Here is a 19,313-nt window from a genome sequence, read left to right on the forward strand (position 1 = left end):
TCACTTTTCTTGAAAAGAACTTCATTAAGTCGAGGTTCACTACAATCAGAACTGCATTGCACACATTGCTGCGCTGTACTGAAGCAATTGAGGACTTTGTTTACTTCAGTACAGCCCCAGTTCAGGAAAGCACATAAACCCATTCCTATTCAGGACAGCACTTAAGCTTGTGCTTACTTTGAAGTTATGTGTTTCCGGCAGTGGTTCTCAAACTTTTGTACTGGTGACCTCTTTCACACAGCAAGCCTGAGTGCAACTGCCCCCCGCCAATAAACTAAAAATACTTTTTTATATGTTTAACACCATTATAAATGCTGGAGGCAAAGCGGGGTTTGGGGTGGAGGCTGACAGCTCACAGCCCCCTATTTGAGAACCCCTGGCTTAGGGCATAAGCCCATGCATAAAATGGACAGAAATGCTTTCCTGCATTGGGACCTATAAATGGTGTTTCACTGTATTTGAGTCTCTTATAGCTAGGTTCCACTGTGCTAAGTTCTGTTTTCCCAGTCTGAAGCAAAAGAGGACAAAGACTTCTTTTCCTTGGCTTTGCTTTCACCACTGCTGAAGAGATCACAGCCTCCTTCGGGAAATTAGCTTGACAACCTGAAGAGGGCTGTTAGTATCTAATGACTATATCCCTATGATTCCAAATACCTATGCTGAGTTTTTCAAAGTCCAGTTCCCATTAAAGTTACAGGGAATTGTACATCCAGATCCTTTAGATGCTTTGAAGATTTCAGTCCTCGTGTGTTGCTTTATTTTCAAGAACTTCCCCTGTAGTAAACTTTCTATCATAACTCTAGAGCTGGTAGCCACCATTTTAGTGAAAACAATATTTTGTACCCTGCAGCAGCATTTACTCTGACAAATACTCTCTTCAGAGCTGAGCTAACCTTCACAATGCTGCTGCACTAGATGAAGACTTAGCCTGAAGTTGTTATGGAAAGCACTGTTACGTTCAGGTGTATTCATCATGCAGGAGGTGGAGGAGGATCTGCCTATGCCAAATGGAGAGACAAACTCGGTAGGGAGAAAAATCTTATTCTGACCCTTTTCAAAGGCTATCATCAGACAGTGGTGGGAATTGAAAACACTGTTATTATGTCCTTAACACTGTTATTTCCAGCTGTGTTGGACATTGCTCTGTGACCAATGGTATTTGTAGAAATGCTTCTGTCACTAGTGTATAAATGTGCCATTGTATGTTTTTTAACAATGATGGTATTTACTAGAGCTGTCAAGTGACTAAAAAAAATAATCACGATTAATTACACTGTTAAGCAATAGAATACCAATTGGAATGTAGTAAATATTTTTGGATGTTTTCTACATTTTCAAATATATTGATTTCCTTTACAACACAGAATACAAAGTGTACTCACCTTATTTTTTATTACAAATATTTGCACTGTAAAAAACCCAAAGAAATATTATTTTTCAGTAAATCTAATACAAGTACTGTAGTGCAATCTCTTTATCATGAAAGTAGAACTTACAAATATAGAATTACGTAAAAAAACCCATCATTCAAAAATAAAACCATGTAAAATTTTAGAGCCTGCAAGTCCACTAAGTCCTACCTCAGCCAATTGCTCAGACAAACAAGTTTGGTTACAATTTGCAGGAGATAGTGCTGCCTGTTTCTTCTTTATAATGTCACCTGAAAGTGAGAATAAGCGTTCACATGGCACTGTTGTAACCGGTGCCACAAGATATTTGCGTGCCAGATGCACTAAAGATTCTTATGTCCCTTCATGCTTCAACCACCATTCCAGAGGACATGCTTCCTTGCTGATGGTGGGTTCTGCTTGATAATGATCCAAAGCAGCGCGGACTGACGCATGTTCATTTTCATCATGAGTCAGATGCCACCAGCAGAAGGTTGATTTTCAGTGTTGCGGGTGATTCTGGGTAAATGTCGTCACTCAATCCTTCCTCCATGAAAGCAACGGCAGACAATCATTTCGCGCCCTTTTTCCCTGGATTGCACTGGCAGACGCCATAGCATGGCAACCATGGAGCCCGTTGTCCCTTTTGTCACTGTATGTGTACTGAATGCTGCTGACAGAGGCAGTACTGCAGCGCTACACAGCAGCATTCATTTGCCTTTGCAAGGTAGCAGAGACGGTTACCAGTCATTCTGTACCGTCTGCTGTGCCATTGTAAATTGGCGATGAGATGACGGTTATCACTCGTTCTGTACCATCTGCTGCTGTCATGGGTGCTCCTGGCTGGCCTTCGCTGAGGTCAGCCAGGGGCACAAAGATAAAAATGGGAATGACGCCCCGGGTCATTCCCTCCTTTATGTTGAATCTAAAAATAGTCAGTCCCGCCTAGAATATGGGGCAAGTGTACTAGAGAACCAGAGAGCACAGCCGCTCCGTGTCAGATCCCACAGAAATGATGAGCTGCATGCCATTGTAGGGGGTGCCCCTGCAACAACCCCATCCGTTGTTTCCCTCCTCCCCCAACCCTTCTGGGCTGCCGTTGCAGGGTCCCCCCCACCCATTTGTGTGATGAAGTAATAAAGAATGCAGGAATAAGAAACACTGACTTTTTAGTGAGATAAAATGAGAGGGAGGCAGCCTCCAGCTGCTATGATAGTCCAGGCAGGACATTAAAGGGTGTTGGGGAGAGGAGCCCAGCATCCTGCTGCTATGATAGTCCAGGCAGTACAGAATCTTTTCTTTAGACATGAAACGGGGGTGGGGGGGGGCTGATGGAGTTCAGCCCCCAGTTGCTATGATGAGGATAGTTACCAGCCGTTCTGTACCATCTGCCGGGAATAACCGGGAGTCATTCCTATTTTTACCCAGGCGCCCACGGCCGACCTCACCTGAGGCCAGCCAGGAGCACTCACGGGATGATGACGAGGATGGCTGTTAGTCCTGCTGCACTGTACCATCTGCCACCGGGGAAGGGAGGGGAGAGGATGCTGCTGTTCAGTGCCACAACACCGCGTCTACCAGCAGCATGCAGTAGACATAGGGTGACATTGAAAAAAGTCAAGAAACAATTTTTTTCCCTTTTCTTTCACAGGGGGAGGGAAGGGGAGTAAATTGACGAGATATATCCTGAACCACCCCGGACAATGTGTTTGACCCTACAGGCTTTGGGAGCTCAGCCAAGAATGCAAATACTTTTCTGAGACTGCAGGGACTGTGGGATAGCTGGAGTCCTCAGTCCCCCCTCGCTTCCTCCATGAGTGTCCATTTGATTCTTTGGCTTTCCTTTACGCTTGTCACACAGCACTGTGCTGTGGACTCCGTATCATAGCCTGGAGATTTTTTTCAAATGCTTTGGCATTTCGTCTTCTGTAACGGAGCTCTGATAGAACAGATTTGTCTTCCCCATACAGCGATCAGATCCAGTATCTCCCGTACGGTCCACGCTGGAGCTCTTTTTGGATTTGGGACTGCATCGCCACCCGTGCTGATCAGAGCTCCACGCTGGGCAAACAGGAAATGCAATTCAAAAGTTCGCGGGGCTTTTCCTGTCTGCCTGGCCAGTGCATCCAAGTTCAGATCACTTTCCAGAGCGGTCACAGTGGTGCACTGTGGGATACCGCCCGGAGGCCAATACCGTCGGTTTGCGGCCATACTAGCCCTAATCCGATATGGTAATACCGATTTCAGCGCTACTCCTCTTGTCGGAGAGGAGTACAGAAATCGGTTTAAAGAGCCCTTTATATCGATATATAGGGCCTCGTTGTGTAGACGGGTGCAGCGTTAAATCGGTTTAACGCTCCTAAAATCAGTATAAACGTGTAGTATAGACCAGGCCATAGACACAATAGAGAATCCTGTCTCTTACTAACTAAATCTTAAAGAGTTAGAGAGGGCCCAATTTGTAATGCATATGGGAAAACAGAATCTTATAGTCCCAGAGGGTCATTTCTTTCTGCTATTCAAAAAGGTGGCTAGCAGGATGAAATCAAATTATGCATTAATTCTTATGGAACATTATAAAATCCTTTTCCTACATATCCCCCTTTTGACACTAAGATTATCAATCGCTAGTGTCACTTCTTATTTAGTCCATGTAATAGAAACTGGGAGGTGATTTGGGCCTGTGGCTCTAGCTTTGCATACATTCGTTTTATCCACCAGCAAATTTTAAATATTTCAGTTAAACACATACAATTTAAAACCAAAAACAATTAGGGGTAGTATCATTAGTATGCCAGCAGTTGTGGGAGACCATCCAGAAAATATGTTATACCAATGGTAAGCTGTTATGTCTTTCTGCAGTGGCAATTCTTAACATGTCCCCATTTGCATGTATAATATGAATGGTCCTGTTTCCCACATTGTTTTTTTTTCCCTAGGAACTATGTTACCTTTTTACCTTTTAACAGATGATTGGTAACTGTTTGCCATTCAGTGCCAAGATTGATAGAAAACTCAGCTAAATCAGTGCTTACAGTAAGCTGAGACTTTCTTTTTTTGTTGTTGTGGCAAATAATAAATGTGGTTATTGGTAAACACAGTACTTACATTACATTTACATTTGTCTTCTGATGGGTTGCTAACGTTTTTTTAAACACTTTTCCCCAAGAATTAACACATACACACAGCCCATTATACAGTACTTTGGATTTTCTGAAAGACAAATAACATTTTTCTACTCCTTTTAGGGTGGCATTGATTATTGCTTAAAGATTCCATTCTTTTACAAATACCCTTGTTGATTGCAGGCAAAACAGAGGAATTACCCCCATATTTTCCTGTTTTGTTTTTTTTTTAAAATAGGCAGGCCAGATTTTTACGGCTTCTACTTTTAAGGGTTATGGGGAAATTATTCCACTGTTTAGTTATTTTCCTCTTATATAGCAGATCAAGTTCGTAATGTTTTTCCTACTGTGTTAAGCTTTAAGTTTATTCTCAGGTAATAGCTGAGAAGCATTACCACCATATTACCTTAAAGGAGTTTTCCAAAAATCATACACACTATACGTTGTTACAGGGGTACTTACTAACATTAAATTTATTTCAATGTTTAATATTAACAATAACATTAGCAATAAATCTATTAAAGGTATCTTGTTATACCATGCCTTTTATTTAGGCAATTTGTTTGCTGACCAGGTATGTTTTTTATTTGCAGCTTCTTTTGTGCTGGCAGTTCTCACCTTTCTTTATCAGTTAGGTAATTTGCATCAACACAGACTTGGCTTTTGGATTCAAAGCCATCAGCAGAGCTCAGAGGCTCTGTCTTAACACACAGGGATCTGAAAAAGAAAACACAGCCTATTGCAGCTCTTTTTGGAGCCCTAATAGGATTTTAATTCAGCAGAACATTTCATTTGCATTTCTTTTACCCATTTCTACAATATACACTGCACGTCCTAGGGAAAATGCACATTTCTTCTGTACTATAACTTTTTAAAACATTAGCCATATCAATTTTTACATAAGGTGTAACGGTTTCTTTTGTTCCTAGAGTTTTCAAGTACCCTTATCAAAGTGACAGTCTGATTATACAGAGCCGTCTTAAGGCTCAGTGTTTTTAACATTGCTGCTTTTTGTTTTGTGCACCTCATCTCTGCTGTTGCCTCAGAGGGGCACTGTTAATTTCTTATTCTTTCACTACAGCTCTTATCTGCTATTGTTACCAAAAAAAACAACCAAACAAAAAGACTCCAGAATCTCTTCCTATTCTCCTAATTTTGACTGCCCTATTGCAGCCATGACTTGGTCTTTATTTAAAAACATTTTAAATTTTGTAAAGAATCAAGTTACCCCTTAAGGGTTAAACGCTAAATCCCAAAGCCAAACAACACTAATTACCTGGTGTCTTGCAAAAAGGTCTGCCAGTTTGGCAACTTTGAATTAAAGAGTCAAATGAATTTTTAGTGGCATTAAAAACAAAAACAAAACCAATTTATCTTACACCTAAAAAACAAGAGTTTTACAAACCAGATGTGCTGGTTTAGATTCTTAGAACTTTACATATTTTTACAGACAGATAGATAGATACACATTTTCTTTTCCTTAACATTCCTTTACACTGCTTTATTTTTACATAGCTGTATATATATTTGGATTATTTACAGGCATTCTTTTGGAAAAGGGCCCAAACCAAGAATTCTCTCTCTTTTTAACATAGTCCTTTTTAACATTTTCATAAAGTTTAACTGCTTAATTCTCTCCAGCCTCTGTAGAGTTAACTTTTCACTCTCTTTCCTTAAATCACTTGTTTATCACCCAAAATGACACCTTTATCACCTCAGATTTCACGATTTTAAGTATTGTTCCAGGGGGTCATGCCTGAACTTACAGCTTTTCTTATTCCTGACACTATGCCCTTAAGGCTTCCAACCTGTTTTTCAGTTTCTTAATCTGTTGCTTGCCTGCTTGTCTGGGCCCGATCCTGCTTTTTTTTCCCCCAATGAACCATTTTTGTGAGTGATATTTTGAAAGAAATGTTCAAGGAAAGGGACCAGGAAGGGTGGGGGCTAGTTGAGGAGCCCACCCTCCGTGCTGAATTGGTAGTGGAACACTAAAGAATCAATTTTTGAGGCAGACAACAAAGGGAAACAGAACAAGGGGATTTTTGTCCTTTTTACAATGAGATGGGAGTATGAAGGGGGTTGTGATCGATCTGGGGTTTGGAGAACGGGGTAAAGGGGAGTGCTCAGTCTGGTGGTGGGAGAGGAGGCTTTTAATAAAGCTTTTAACTTATTATTTGAATATTTGAGAGAGGCAGGTTTTGATTTTGTCCACCTACGATTTGCCTCTTCCCACCACTGCATGAAACAATTAACCTCTCCTTTAGCCAATTTAGTTTTAGGTTGGCCAAGTTTGTCCTTTAAGTCGTCCTCTCGGTCTTTGTTCCAAGATTTTAACAGTGGCCACTGAGTTTTGGGATCCCCCTGAGTTAGCCTAGACCATTTTTCCAAAAATTTACAGGAGTCCAGACACTTTTTATAGGAGTCTGGGCCCATCCTAAATACATAAGTGAGCCGGCGTTCGTTTAGGGAACTGTCCCAACTTAGACTTCTGGTTACCCATACAGGAGGACTTTACACACCAATTGCACAAGAAGGAAATTCGGGTTCGTCAGAGTGATGCCCGGTGCAACACACATAAGGAGCCCACAGGCTACTGCCTCAATCACCCTTGCTTTCACTCCAAAGGTTTTACCCAAGGTGCAGTGCGGCTGCAATTGTGCAGATTCCACTCACTCAGACCGCGGGGACAGGAACCCCTTGGTCGGCCGATCCCCGGATGGAGACAGCACCCAGACTCAAACACTCCACAGGGAGGACGGATAGACACAAAGACAGGACAGTCCTCAGTCTGGACAAAACACAGAAATAATTACCTGACCAGATTCCTGATGTCAGATCTCGTGATCCCTACCAGAACAGAGTGGGAACCAACAGGTTCGATGGCATAGACTTCACTGTGGCCATGCGCCTTTCCGTTCTGGTGTTGTTCCGCTCGGGCCAAATGCCCAGGTGCCGGCTGCCATGGTCATCCTACAAAAACGGTCAGGAATCACACAGCCCCAGTGAAGACGGTTGCCATCTCAGTGAGACCTCCAAATTGTCAAAGTTAGACTCAGGACTCACAGTTTGTCAGACCACTCTGTTTTATTAACACAGCGCTCTGCTAATAACACCAGATAAGGTGAGCACCATGTAAGACACAAACTATCTTATTTATACAGATAAAAGGGCGGGAGCTAAACAAAGGGACAAAGAGAGCAAAACTGTAAAATTTACCTGGGGCACAGCATGCATATCCTACTTCCTTACTAACTCTTATCGATCTAAGGCTAATTCTTCACCAATTGCCCTTAAGTGCCCAATTGTTTTACCTTATGTCTGCATTCCTGACACCTGGATTGCAGCATTTCAGCTCTTTTGCTTAAAGGTACACACAGCATTTCTTTAATTCTTTCTATTTTTACAATATAATTCATTCTACTTTCACACTAGCCTGCTAAAGCTGAAGCCTCTGCTTGTTTGCTTGTTCTGTGAATCCTAGTCACCATGGGTTGTTTCTGTTAATAGCCAAATATAACAGCAAGAGACTTTGTGAATATATTGACAGGGAAAAATTCTTGAAATAGAGTACCAGATTGTGTTGCCACACTTTGATAGCTAACAGATCTGATTGAGTAAGGACATTTTTGGGTGGATTTTTAGATGCTCATTCTAAAATGATTAAAAGGAGGATTCCTCAAGTTGAGTAAGATTTCACTGGGAGCTGAATGTGTTGAAGAACACTATTTGTGAAACTGTGCAATATAACCAAGGGGGCACTTAATCGTCCCTTCTAGCCAGTGAGCAGCTCTGACGAGGTTCCCCGGTGAAGGTAACTTCAACAGCACAGTGCATTCAGGAGTGTATCCAATTGGAGAGGAAGCTAGAAATCTGTGACAGTGCTGAAAGTTATTGGATCTAAAGAGATGCAAATGAGAGGCTCCTGGGTGCACTCAGCCAGGTCACAGGTGGCTGTGGATTGCAAGGTATCATGTGTAACTGAATGGTTCATACCGAGCTACCTTCAGTGAACCAGTGGAATAATGTTTAACAGTTAAAGTAAACTTATTTCAGTACTGGATGCCCCCCATCCACAGCCTGATAAATAGCAGGAGCGGCTGTTTACCTTGTAAATCTGGGATTAATTCAGTTTTCATCTTATCACTGCAGTTCATTTGGCCGTTTTTGACACTCCTAGATACTCTTCCTGTGACTGACACAACAGAAATACATATATGGATAGCTAATGTATTTTGAAAGTTTGTGGGATTTTGCTGAATTCCTTTGTAGGCCTTTTTAGCAATATGGTAAATATGAAAAAGTCATAGCAAGGAGCAAAGAAAAGTGATGTTTTGTTCTTTCTAATACACCTTTGTTGTAGCATGTGTGCCTGATTTAGCCATAATTAGACTCCCAGAGAGATTTAGAATATAAATTTTGGGATGGTGCAGCTATAGTCTATATTAATCTCATATTTTGATTAAACATTCCATGCTACAGTGAATGCTAGTGCAGCCAGGCTCCCACATGTTAAATGAGTCAGTTTGACATTTTGAACACTTGCAAAAACAATGCGTAAGAATTTGTGGTCCCTGCTTTGCTTTGGGTTAGTTCAGATGACAGTGAGTGAAGAAGGAATATGTGGCAGTGGGGCATTGCCTGACTGCCTGAACGTAGTTTCCAGATGTTCTTACATTTAGGGATATTTTTCAAAGGTATAGAATTGTGTGTGTGTGTGTGTTTTTAATGGGAGAAGGGGTTGGCTGCACTCCTCTGCAACACCGTCAGCCTTAACTCTCTCCTAACTAATTTCTTCATGTGAGAATAAGGCAAATAAGGATAGTCCTGGCTGTTGCATGTGCTCCTGCTTATTCATGGCTCTGTAACATATGATTGCACTTCTCAGGTCACAGCCCCATCTGCTTATAACAAATAAAACTATAACCTACAATTCGAGCCTGCCTGTCCTTCCAGTTACCCAGTGGTGATGAGAGTTTGAGGATAATCATTTCTCTGTGTCTTCTGTAAGCTAGAAGGGCTCTTGTTGTCATCCTGTTCCTGCTAAGGTGGCTCACCTGGCTGATTCCATGTGTGAAGCTAGGAACAAGAGTCTATGCCATCTGAATAGACACACACAATCTTATGTGACCCTGCTCAACTCATTTTATGAAGGGCATAGTTACAGACTAGCATTCTCAAGTATGGATCTCTGATATTCGTCACCTACTTCCATTTTAGGCAATTAAATAAGAGACCTGATTTTCAGAGGAGCTGAATACTCCCAGCTCCTACCGACATTAACGGAGCATCTCTGAAAATTAGACCTTGCTTACCTACTTAAATATGAATGTAGGTGGTTAACTTTCAGCATGCTCCAATTTCAAATATTTTGGCTACAGTACAAGTCTGCCTGTCTCATTGCACCTTTATCCTCCTCCATAAGGTTTCTAGAAGAAGTCTGATACTTTCCAAGAATGGGAATTTCATCCCTCAAAGATCTTTTCAGTATATTCAGGGTCCTGTGGCTTTTGTGGCCAGGGATTTTTCTCAGAATTATGCTGCAGAGTTATGTTCCGGAATCTAGGCTATCATTTAAAACAACAGCAAAAAAAAAAAAATGTTTCTAGCCCTCATGGTTATGAAGCAATCCTCTGAAATGTGAATCAGATGTAAACAAATGCAGTTTGTCATCTTGAGTTTTGCAGACAGCCTGAAACAACAGCTGTGAGCGTGAACTACCTCCACCACACACATATATCTTAATACACCTCTACCTCAATATAATGCGACCCAATATAACACAAATTCGGATATAACTCAGGGCTTGGCTACACTGGAGAGTTGCTGCGCTGGTGAGGGGGTTACAGCGCTGCAACTCAGGATGTGGCCACACTTGCAAAGCACGGCCAGCGCTGCAACTCCCTGGATGCAGCGCTGGCTGTACACCTGGTTTGCCTCGGGTGTAGCGATTCCAGCGCTTGTGATGCAGCGCTGGTCAGCAAGTGTGGACACCACCAGCGCTTTTATTGGCCTCCGGGGTATAAGGAGGTATCCCAGAATTCCTGTCCACAACAAACCAGGAGAATGGCTGAACTCCGATCTCCCCATAGCTACTTGCTAAAAAACAAACACAGCTGCTCTGTGCTCCAGCGAGCGAGCCAGCGAAGGCAGGAGAATTGCTTTGGAATGTTCAAAGCTGTTTGCTTGAGGAGAGAGGGGGGAGGGTAATGTTGAGCAACTGTTTATGTGATCTGATGGCTATTTAGGAATGCATAATTAGCATTTAGTGAATAAGAGACAGGTGGGGGAAAGGTCAAAACTTTTAAAATGATTGAAGGTAGGCACTGTGTATCTTCCAGTCCTTACAACTTGCAAGGCAGGGAGCTGAGAACAGTGTCAGCTCCAAATATCCACTCTCTCTGTCTCCCCCACGCTCCCTGTCACATTCCACTCCCCCCCTTTTGAAAAGCACGTTGCAGCCACTTGAATGCTGGGATAGCTGCCCACAATGCACCACTCCCAACAGCGCTGCAAATGCTGCAAATGTGGCCACACTGCAGCGCTGGTAGCTGTCAGTGTGGCCACACTGCAGCGCTGGCCCTACACAGCTGTAGGAACACAGCTGTAACTACCAGCGCTGCAGAACTGTAAGTGTAGCCATGGCCTCAGTAAAGCAGCGCTCCGGAGGGGCAGGGCTGTGCATTCCAGAGGATCAAAGCAAGTTCAGTATAATGCGGTTTCACCTATAATGCTCTTAAGATTTTTTGGCTCTCGAGGACAGCGTTATATCGAGGTAGAGGTGTATATAGCTAACTGAGAAACTCAAAGATGACAAATATCAACCTTAACTATTTTATTGCTGATCATTGTAGCAGAAACAGCCAATTAATGTGCTTCTCTTAGGGCCCCAATCTGTCTTCCATGCCTACCTAGGTTCCAAAAAGCTCATCTGTCAAGTTTGACTGCATTAGGCTTCACTAGAGTAGCACTGTAGCTAATTCCTCCTCCTAATAAGTCATAGGCTTTACAGACCCTGAGTTAAGTGTTTCAAGAGCATATGTTCTTCAGCCCTCAAGTTTGAAAGCTCCACAAGGGATCACTACACCCCTCTGTCACTGCTCTGTTGGGAGGCTTAATTCTATTTGTTTAACTGGGTCTTGGTTACATTGTACTTCTGGTTGAGATATGAAAAGAACCATCTTGTGGAGTTGAAACACTTCAATCCAGTGTGCTTTGTTTTGTTTTCTTAATATTCAGTGTTGACGTCCCTTCCTGCCCTGGCTGTGCCACCTACTACCCCCACCAAAGCCATATCCCCCTCAGTAGTGAATGGACTAGAGATGACAGAGCAACGGAGCTGGCTATACCTGGAGGAGATGGTCAACTCCTTACTGAACACAGCCCAGCAACTGAAGACCCTGATTGAACAGGCTAAACAGGCCAGCTCCTCCTTCCGGGAGGCTGCTGTTACTCAAGCGAAAATCCAAGCTGATGTGGAGAGGAAAGAGGTAACAATGCTGGAGGAGATGACATTGCTTGAGTCTGTATTATCTTTGTTTATGACTACTAAGTGAGCAAAGTGCTACCTTACTCAGCTTCCCTTGTGGTTGGAGTGAAAGACTGACTAATGAGCATAGTCTCAGAAACCTTGAGTCCTATTCATCACCCCTGCAGCATCCATCCTCGTAAATTCTGTTGAAGTCACTCAGTTACTTGTGTCTTGTAGTGGGGGAAGAGGACATTCTGGGATTCTAAGAAGCTGAGGGTGCTATGGAAATAGTTTAAACTCTTGCTTCAATGATCACAGATTCTGAGCCCTGGCATCAAGGATCAGTTGGTGTCTGGGAAGAGACTGCTGATTTCATGCAAGACCTACATACCACACAACTAAGAAATAACAAAAGCTCCGACTGCTTAACTAGACAGTTATTCTGCTTTCTTTATGGCAAGCTAGGAAACATTTAACAGATGCTACTCAAGCTGCTGACTTCCTGCTAGAGGAGCAAGGGATGGGGCAGTGGCATGTTGCTGAGTGAAGTGGGTTGTTTTGTTTTGTTTTTGTTTTTGTTTTTTTTTGGGGGGGGGGGGAGTTTACATTGGACATAATGTTTATTCAGCAAATTGTCTTATTTACTGTTGAGATAACAAAGTGTAGCTTGCATCTGTTGCCATGGATACAAACTTCTGGTACTCTCAGAGCCATTGCTGACTCCAGCCCTGTGGGTCTCCTAGATAAGGGTGTAGAGAGAATCCATGAAAGACCGTATCTGGCAGGACTTCGATGCTAGAGCAGAGAGCTCGCAGGACAGTCTGAGCAGGATTTTAGTTACTTTAATAAAACTGACTTGTGTTTGTACTGGGAAACAGATTATTCTTTCTTGATTAACACATACATGGGGAGGGGTGTTAAGTCTCCACTTCATTCCACCTGGTGTAGTCTTTTACACCTGTTCACAGTGGGTATCAAATGCTATTTTTCTGATTTAGCACCCATGTTACAAAGGTGTAAGGACTACACAGGGTATGAGGCATTGGAGAATCCGACCCACAAGTCTTTGAGGAGATATGTTGTTTGCAGGCACAGCTGTTTTTGTTGTTTTTATAATTTGTTGTCTGTTTGTTTGTTTTCCCCCTCTCCAGTTTATGCCCTGTCTTCTCTCAGGGCTCCCAGATGAAGAAGGCTGGTTGGGGCTCTCATTAGAAGGCCATTGATGCTACGCTCACTTTATATAAAGGCATCTCTGATGGCAATACAGACTGCTACACTCCTGCCAGGGCCGCGTTTACTCACTTCTCTATGCTGCTCCTATTCTCTGCTGGCACAGGAAGTGAGGGATCAAATCCAGCGGCTGCACAGCAGTTCAGAGTGCTAATTTACAGGGCAACTACTGTGAGCCTGTGTGAGAGAGTGATTTTTTCTCAGTAACATACACCCCCAGCTGTACCATCTCTGGCACTTATATTCTTATTTTGTAATATGTTATTGATACTTGTGCTGCTGAGTGGGACTGTATTCTTTTGAGAAATTGTGTAGGTGGTGTTGTCATTTGTATTGACCCTTAATAACAATTGTAAAACTCTTACTTTTTGTGGCTGCACAGATCCCTTTACCTAACCAGAAAAAAATACTAATTTACTTATGGGCCTGCAGTACCAGAAATGTTGAATGTAGTAGCTGTCTCACCCCTGTTCAGGATCACCATCAGTTTTGTGCAATCTCTTTGCAGTGTTACATTTTAAGTATTTTGAAATGAAAGATCTTTTCATTAGATAAGAAATGCAGAGCAAGCCCAAATAAGGGATTAAACCAGAACAGAGCTATGGTGTCAGATCTTCCTGGAATATGGATTTGGCACATAGGATTAAAGAAAAAATCTGCTAGATTGGAAATCAGCCTGCTTCCAGTAATAGGTTGTTCAGTAACAAGCTTTGCTGCTACAGCTGTTAATACAAGCTTCACTCTTTGCACATCTGCAGAACTGTTGCTCTGTTCAGCAACCTGACTCTTATATTGGCATTTGACACCTTATATGTAATGCATAGTTTAGCTGATGTGTACATTCACTGGCAGGAGAAGAAAGCAAACTGGAAAGCTTACCCTGTATTACCTTTGATATAGTCTTTTGGATAGTGAGAAATAATGAAGCCCTGTTGAGAGCCGGTAATCGTGTATAACACATAGATATCACTATTAAAGACTGGCTGATCCTTAAATATTGCAAATGAACCATACCGTTTCCAAAGGACCGTAATTTCATTGGTGTTGCTGAAGGGAATCAAGCTATGCCATGTACAGTAAAGGGGTATTTGCTTTTCTTGTGTTGAGATCTGTAGAATTCATAACCATGTGAAAGACAGACTTCCACTTCCAGTCCTTATGGACTGAAAGAGAGATTTGTGCTGAGGATAGGTCTTCATTTGTTACTTGACCATTGGTTGAAAAAATGTGTGCAGTCAAATTATTGACATAGACTTTCCTTCTGATAGGCTGTAGTAATGTTACTGTCTGATGATGGTTCATCTGAGTCTCTGGAATGCATTTTTTTAAATCTTTTTTTAAGGGGGGTGGAGGTTGCAGAGAGAATTTTTGGGAAAGGGGACTTGCTAAATGTAGCAAATAAAAATATATTCAGCATTGTGTCATATAAATTGATGAAAGCCAGCAAAACAGGCTTTAGGCTGCAGTTCATTCCTTAAATTGGTCTGTTGTGTCTGAGTTGGGCAGGAGTGTTAGATCACTGGGCATACTTAGGAACCTGTGGCAATTGCTAGACACTAGGTCGTTCAAGTCAGTGTGGGGGTTTAAGGCTGGACTTTACAGCTTTCCGAAAAAAAAATCATCCAGATACAGTAATGGAATATATATGTAGACAACACACATTCACGTATTTAAAAGGAATATTTGAGAAGCCATTCCTCTATCATGTATCTCCCAAATCCTGTGTTCAGATGTTTGCCTCTGACCAATGATAGCATCACAGATCTCATGCTCATAGCAGGAAAATGCTGTTTAGATGTTTGTGAAGCCCTCAGCTGTTACAATGGAAATGTAGAATCACAAACTCCAAACTTGTAAGCTGAACATCTCAAATATTTTCTTTCAAGATATAATTGTAATTTTAAAGTCTACATATATGTTCAGGGACGAATTTTCACTGTCCTTTTGTTTTGTTTTTGTTTTGTTTTTTTTTTTAGTTGATATAAATTGGCTTAAGAAGCATGGTTTGGTGGGTAAAGTGCAGGACTGGGAGTCTATTCCAGTTCCAGGTTCTATTTCCAGCTCTGCCACAAATTTCTTATGTGACCTTGGGTAAGTCACTTAACTGCTCTGTGCCTCAGTTTCCTCATCAATAAAATAACAATAGTATGTACTTCACAGAGATTTGGTGAAGTCTTAACAAGTGTTTGAAAAGTTTTGAGAGAGCCCTGGATGGAAGGCACTATAGAAGTACAAAGTATTAAGCCAGGCCATTCCCAACCATTTTTTGAATCACACCCCACCTTAGCTATATATATATATATATTTAACTTGAAAATCCACCCTTTACAATAGCAAGAAGGATACTGCCACCTACTGTTGCTAATGTGTTTGTTCCGATCAGATTACTACTTCATCAAAATACATGTCAAAGGGTACTATAAGAACATCACTTACCTTTTAAAATGGAGTGATGCTGCAACCCTGTACACCAGACTATAAATCCACTCACTCAGATTTGGCTCAGCCTTTCCTCCTTTATGCCAGCAAGGAAGGGTCTCTGCCGTCCCATGCCTCCCAGCTCTGGTCGGAGGAGAGTGGTTCTGGACTCCCCCATGTTGCATCATCGCTGAGTTCAGGTGTTCAGGTTCTCAAAAGCGGGGGGAAAGGGGGAGGGAAGAAGAAGAATGGCTCTTTGGCCCCCTTATCTCTGGCATCCATGGCCTTGCCCCCTAAAAAGTCTGACACCTCCCTCCCCCTATTGAGAACCTATGTATTAATCAGACAAGTTTTTTTAAAGCTGAAAAATAAGATTCCACCATTTACTGTCGCATCCCTACTGTAACAGTAACTGCTCCAAAGGAACTGTCTCAGTTTGCACACGGGAGTGTCTCACGCAGGTAGTACTGCATCAGTGCTACAAATGGTTAGGGTATGTTGTCAGTCTACTAGAACCATTACAAGTTCACTGTAATGTGGTGTTACTGGTCCAGAGCATTGATACACATATGCAGTGTTGATCATGTCTGAGTTTCAAAGTTTAAATAACTCCAGCATTTTAAAACTAATGAAACCAGTGTTAAAAGCCACTTTTTTATGCATCACCCCAAGGATTTTCTAAACTGAGACCACTTCTACTATCTTTCTGCAATCGGAGACCCCCCCCCCCCCAGAACTAGTCCCAGATATGAGACTGACCTCTATTTTAATGCTTTGGACCTCAATGCCCATAAGGCACACCCGGCATATGTGAACCTTTGGTGTGCATGCAGCTGATACTTTAGTTCTGTGTATGGCAGTATGTTTTCACATGGAAACACCAGACATCATTTACATATGGTCAGCTTATTGTGAGTGACAGACAGATCTATGTTTTGGCTAAAAGTGATCTCACACATTAAAGAAAATTCTTTTTATCAACTATTGGTATTTCATGTGTTTGTATAAAAATGAAAGTATCTCAGTATTTGTGTTTTAAACAATAAAATATTTATTGGTATCCAGGAAGTATGATTTGATATTTCATATTTTGATATTCCTGTTTTTTAGTCAAGTAAAATTCTCAGCCACCCTTATTGAAAGACCCTTAAAAAAACTACATTTGATTGGTCACTGAATTCTGGTTTTACTGCATCTTTTTGTTTAAAAAGAGTAGGGTAATGGTGGGGGATACTCTGCATTTAAAGGTTGAGGATGCTCAACATTTCATAGGAGGTGCTTAGTATCTTTCAGGATAAGCCCAAAAGGAATGGTTGAAAGGCACAACTTTACACAAAGCCCGAAACGCCTGCAAAATCTAATATTTTTAGTGTTTGTTAAGCTGCCATTTAGTTCGAGCAGGTTTTAGAGAACATGTAAACCCACCAAAAATCCTTTCCCATATTCTGTGCAAAACGAATACTGTTTAAGCCATTAAAAAATTCCAAGACCCTAAGCCAAAGATATGCATATAAAATATCATTCCTCTGTGAATTAATGTAGAAAAACAATAGAAAAAGTCCCATCCTTTCAATATAATAGTGCTAGAGGGGATACTACTTTTAAGGACCAGGCTGAAGATTAGATCATTTAACAGCTGGATTATCTGAATTGTTTTCCCAGAAAGATTGAAACAGTTCAGGGCAGGAGGGCATGAAATTTAAATGGAAAAGGGGCAGGCATTTTAGGAATCTAGCTGTACACAGAAAGTAGTTAGTATATGGATTATGCTACATAGGACAATAGGTGCAGTTCAGATCAGTGGTTCTCCAAATTTTTCTGGAGACCATATTGTAAGAGAGAGATTCTTGCTCTTGGTTCAGTTCCACACCCAATTTCCCTCTGCTTGGGTCTGAAGTGTCTCAGTTTCTCCAGACCGCTGATGATTTGTGGCCCATAATTGGAGGACTCCTGATTCAAATAAATAAAATGGAGGTGAAAATAACTTCATCTGCAGACTTCAGGAAGGGATGGGGACTGGAGGAGTACCTGACAGATGTGCTTCCTGGTGGCTATCCTATAACTCTTAACTGAAAATTAGACAGGGAAGAAGTCCTCCGCTATGGAGCTCACAGCCTGTGGCAGCCCCTAGAGCTAGAATTCATTGGCTATCAGCATTGTGCATCCGTTTGTGTGACTGTGTAGACCATTGCTATGGGGTTTGTTGTGGCTGGTTGGGACTGCGCTTGTGTGTGCATGGATTGGAGGGGAATATTTAACATGCATCACTTAATCTCAAAAAAGATATAGTGGAGTTGGAAAAGATTCAGAAAAGGGAAACAAAAATGATTAGGGTTAGGAACGGTTGCTATATGAAGAGAGATGAATAAGACTGGGACTTCTCAGCTTGGAAAAGAGACAACTAAGGGGGAATATGATAGAGGTCTGTAAAATCCTGACTGGTGTGGAGAAAGTAAATAATGAAGTGTTATTAACTACTTCTCATAACATAAGAACTAGGGGTCACCAAATGAAATTAATAGGCAGCAGGTTCAAAACAAGCAAAAGGAATGCACAGTCAACCTGTGGAACTCCTTGCCAGAGGAGTTGTGAAGGCCGAGTCTATAACAGAGTTCAAAAAGGAACTTGATAAGATCATGGAGGATAGGTCCATCAATGGCTATTGGCCAGGATGGACAGGAATGGTGTCTCTAGCCTCTCTTTGCCAGAAGCTGGAAATGAGTGACGGGATGGATCACTTGATGATTACCTGTTCTGCTCATTCCCTCTGGGGCACCTAGCATTGGCCCTGTCAATAGACAGGATACTGAGCTAGATGGACCTTTGGTCTGACCCAGCATGGCCATTCTTATGTTCTTAATTGCTGTCATACAGATCAGAGCATTAGGTGCAAATAATAATAATAATAAAATAATACAATTACAGAAGCAGTATGGCATTTTCCCACACTTCACGTTAGCTAATTGTTATTATCATAGGTAATTTGCCTTCCACTTGATACTAGAAGGCCTGTTTTAACCTTCTTGGAAGAACATGCATTTTCTTTCCAGTATGATTCTTCGCCTTTTGCGCAAATAAATATCTGGTAAGGTGGCAAAAGAGCAAATACTAGCTAGAATGTGGAGGTCAGACACAGATTCTCAGCTGGTGCACATTGACGTTCCAGTCTGTCTCAAGACTTGAGGTCACCCTTTGCCCAGGAAAGGTCATTCTGCTTAAAACTGACTCCAAAGTAGAAACAAAATCTCTAAGTAGCAATTATTTTTGCTGTTCCACTGAGGTTGCCTTTAGCTTGAGCAAAATTTTGGCATCAAATTCTAAGCAGGAAATTGTACGTATTAAATTCTGCTGCAAGTACGACTCTGTTTACTTGTGTCTAAGCATGACTAGAAGTATTAAAGATTCTGTGCCTGGTACTTTGCATGCTACATAGACAGATTGAGTCTCTTAATTTAATAAAGCCAGAGCTAAACCAAGCCCCTTGCTATAAGGGGTGAGATATTTTCATCTATTATTCTTCAGCTCCCCAGAGTTTCTTAATTTGATTTCATGTCATGGTGACTTAAGGATTTCTAAGGTTGTGGTTTCACAGGAACATAAATGCCTTGATGCCAGGTCATAAAGATGATCTGAAATTAAGCCCTTAATCTGTTTAAGCGCTGGGGACCTACTCTCAGATAAACC

The 19,313-nt window shown here is 41.7% G+C and overlaps 1 protein-coding gene across 4 annotated transcripts in view; it reads left to right on the top strand.

The window, feature by feature from the left end:
* The window catches only part of DEAF1 (DEAF1 transcription factor), a 50,871-nt gene that overhangs the window by 21,511 nt on the left and 10,047 nt on the right, over positions 1-19,313 (top strand). For 3 of the 4 annotated variants that reach the window (XM_030560681.1, XM_030560682.1, XM_030560684.1), the window contains one exon: positions 11,750-12,000. In XM_030560681.1, the coding sequence (XP_030416541.1) occupies positions 11,750-12,000 (251 nt within the window). Of the gene's footprint in view, positions 1-11,749; positions 12,001-15,187; positions 15,303-19,313 lie in introns of all 4 variants that reach the window. The other variant, XR_004000123.1, reaches the window with a different exon arrangement.

The sequence above is a fragment of the Gopherus evgoodei genome, chromosome 4 (assembly GCF_007399415.2).
Source record: "Gopherus evgoodei ecotype Sinaloan lineage chromosome 4, rGopEvg1_v1.p, whole genome shotgun sequence".
Taxonomy (NCBI): Eukaryota; Metazoa; Chordata; order Testudines; family Testudinidae; genus Gopherus; species Gopherus evgoodei.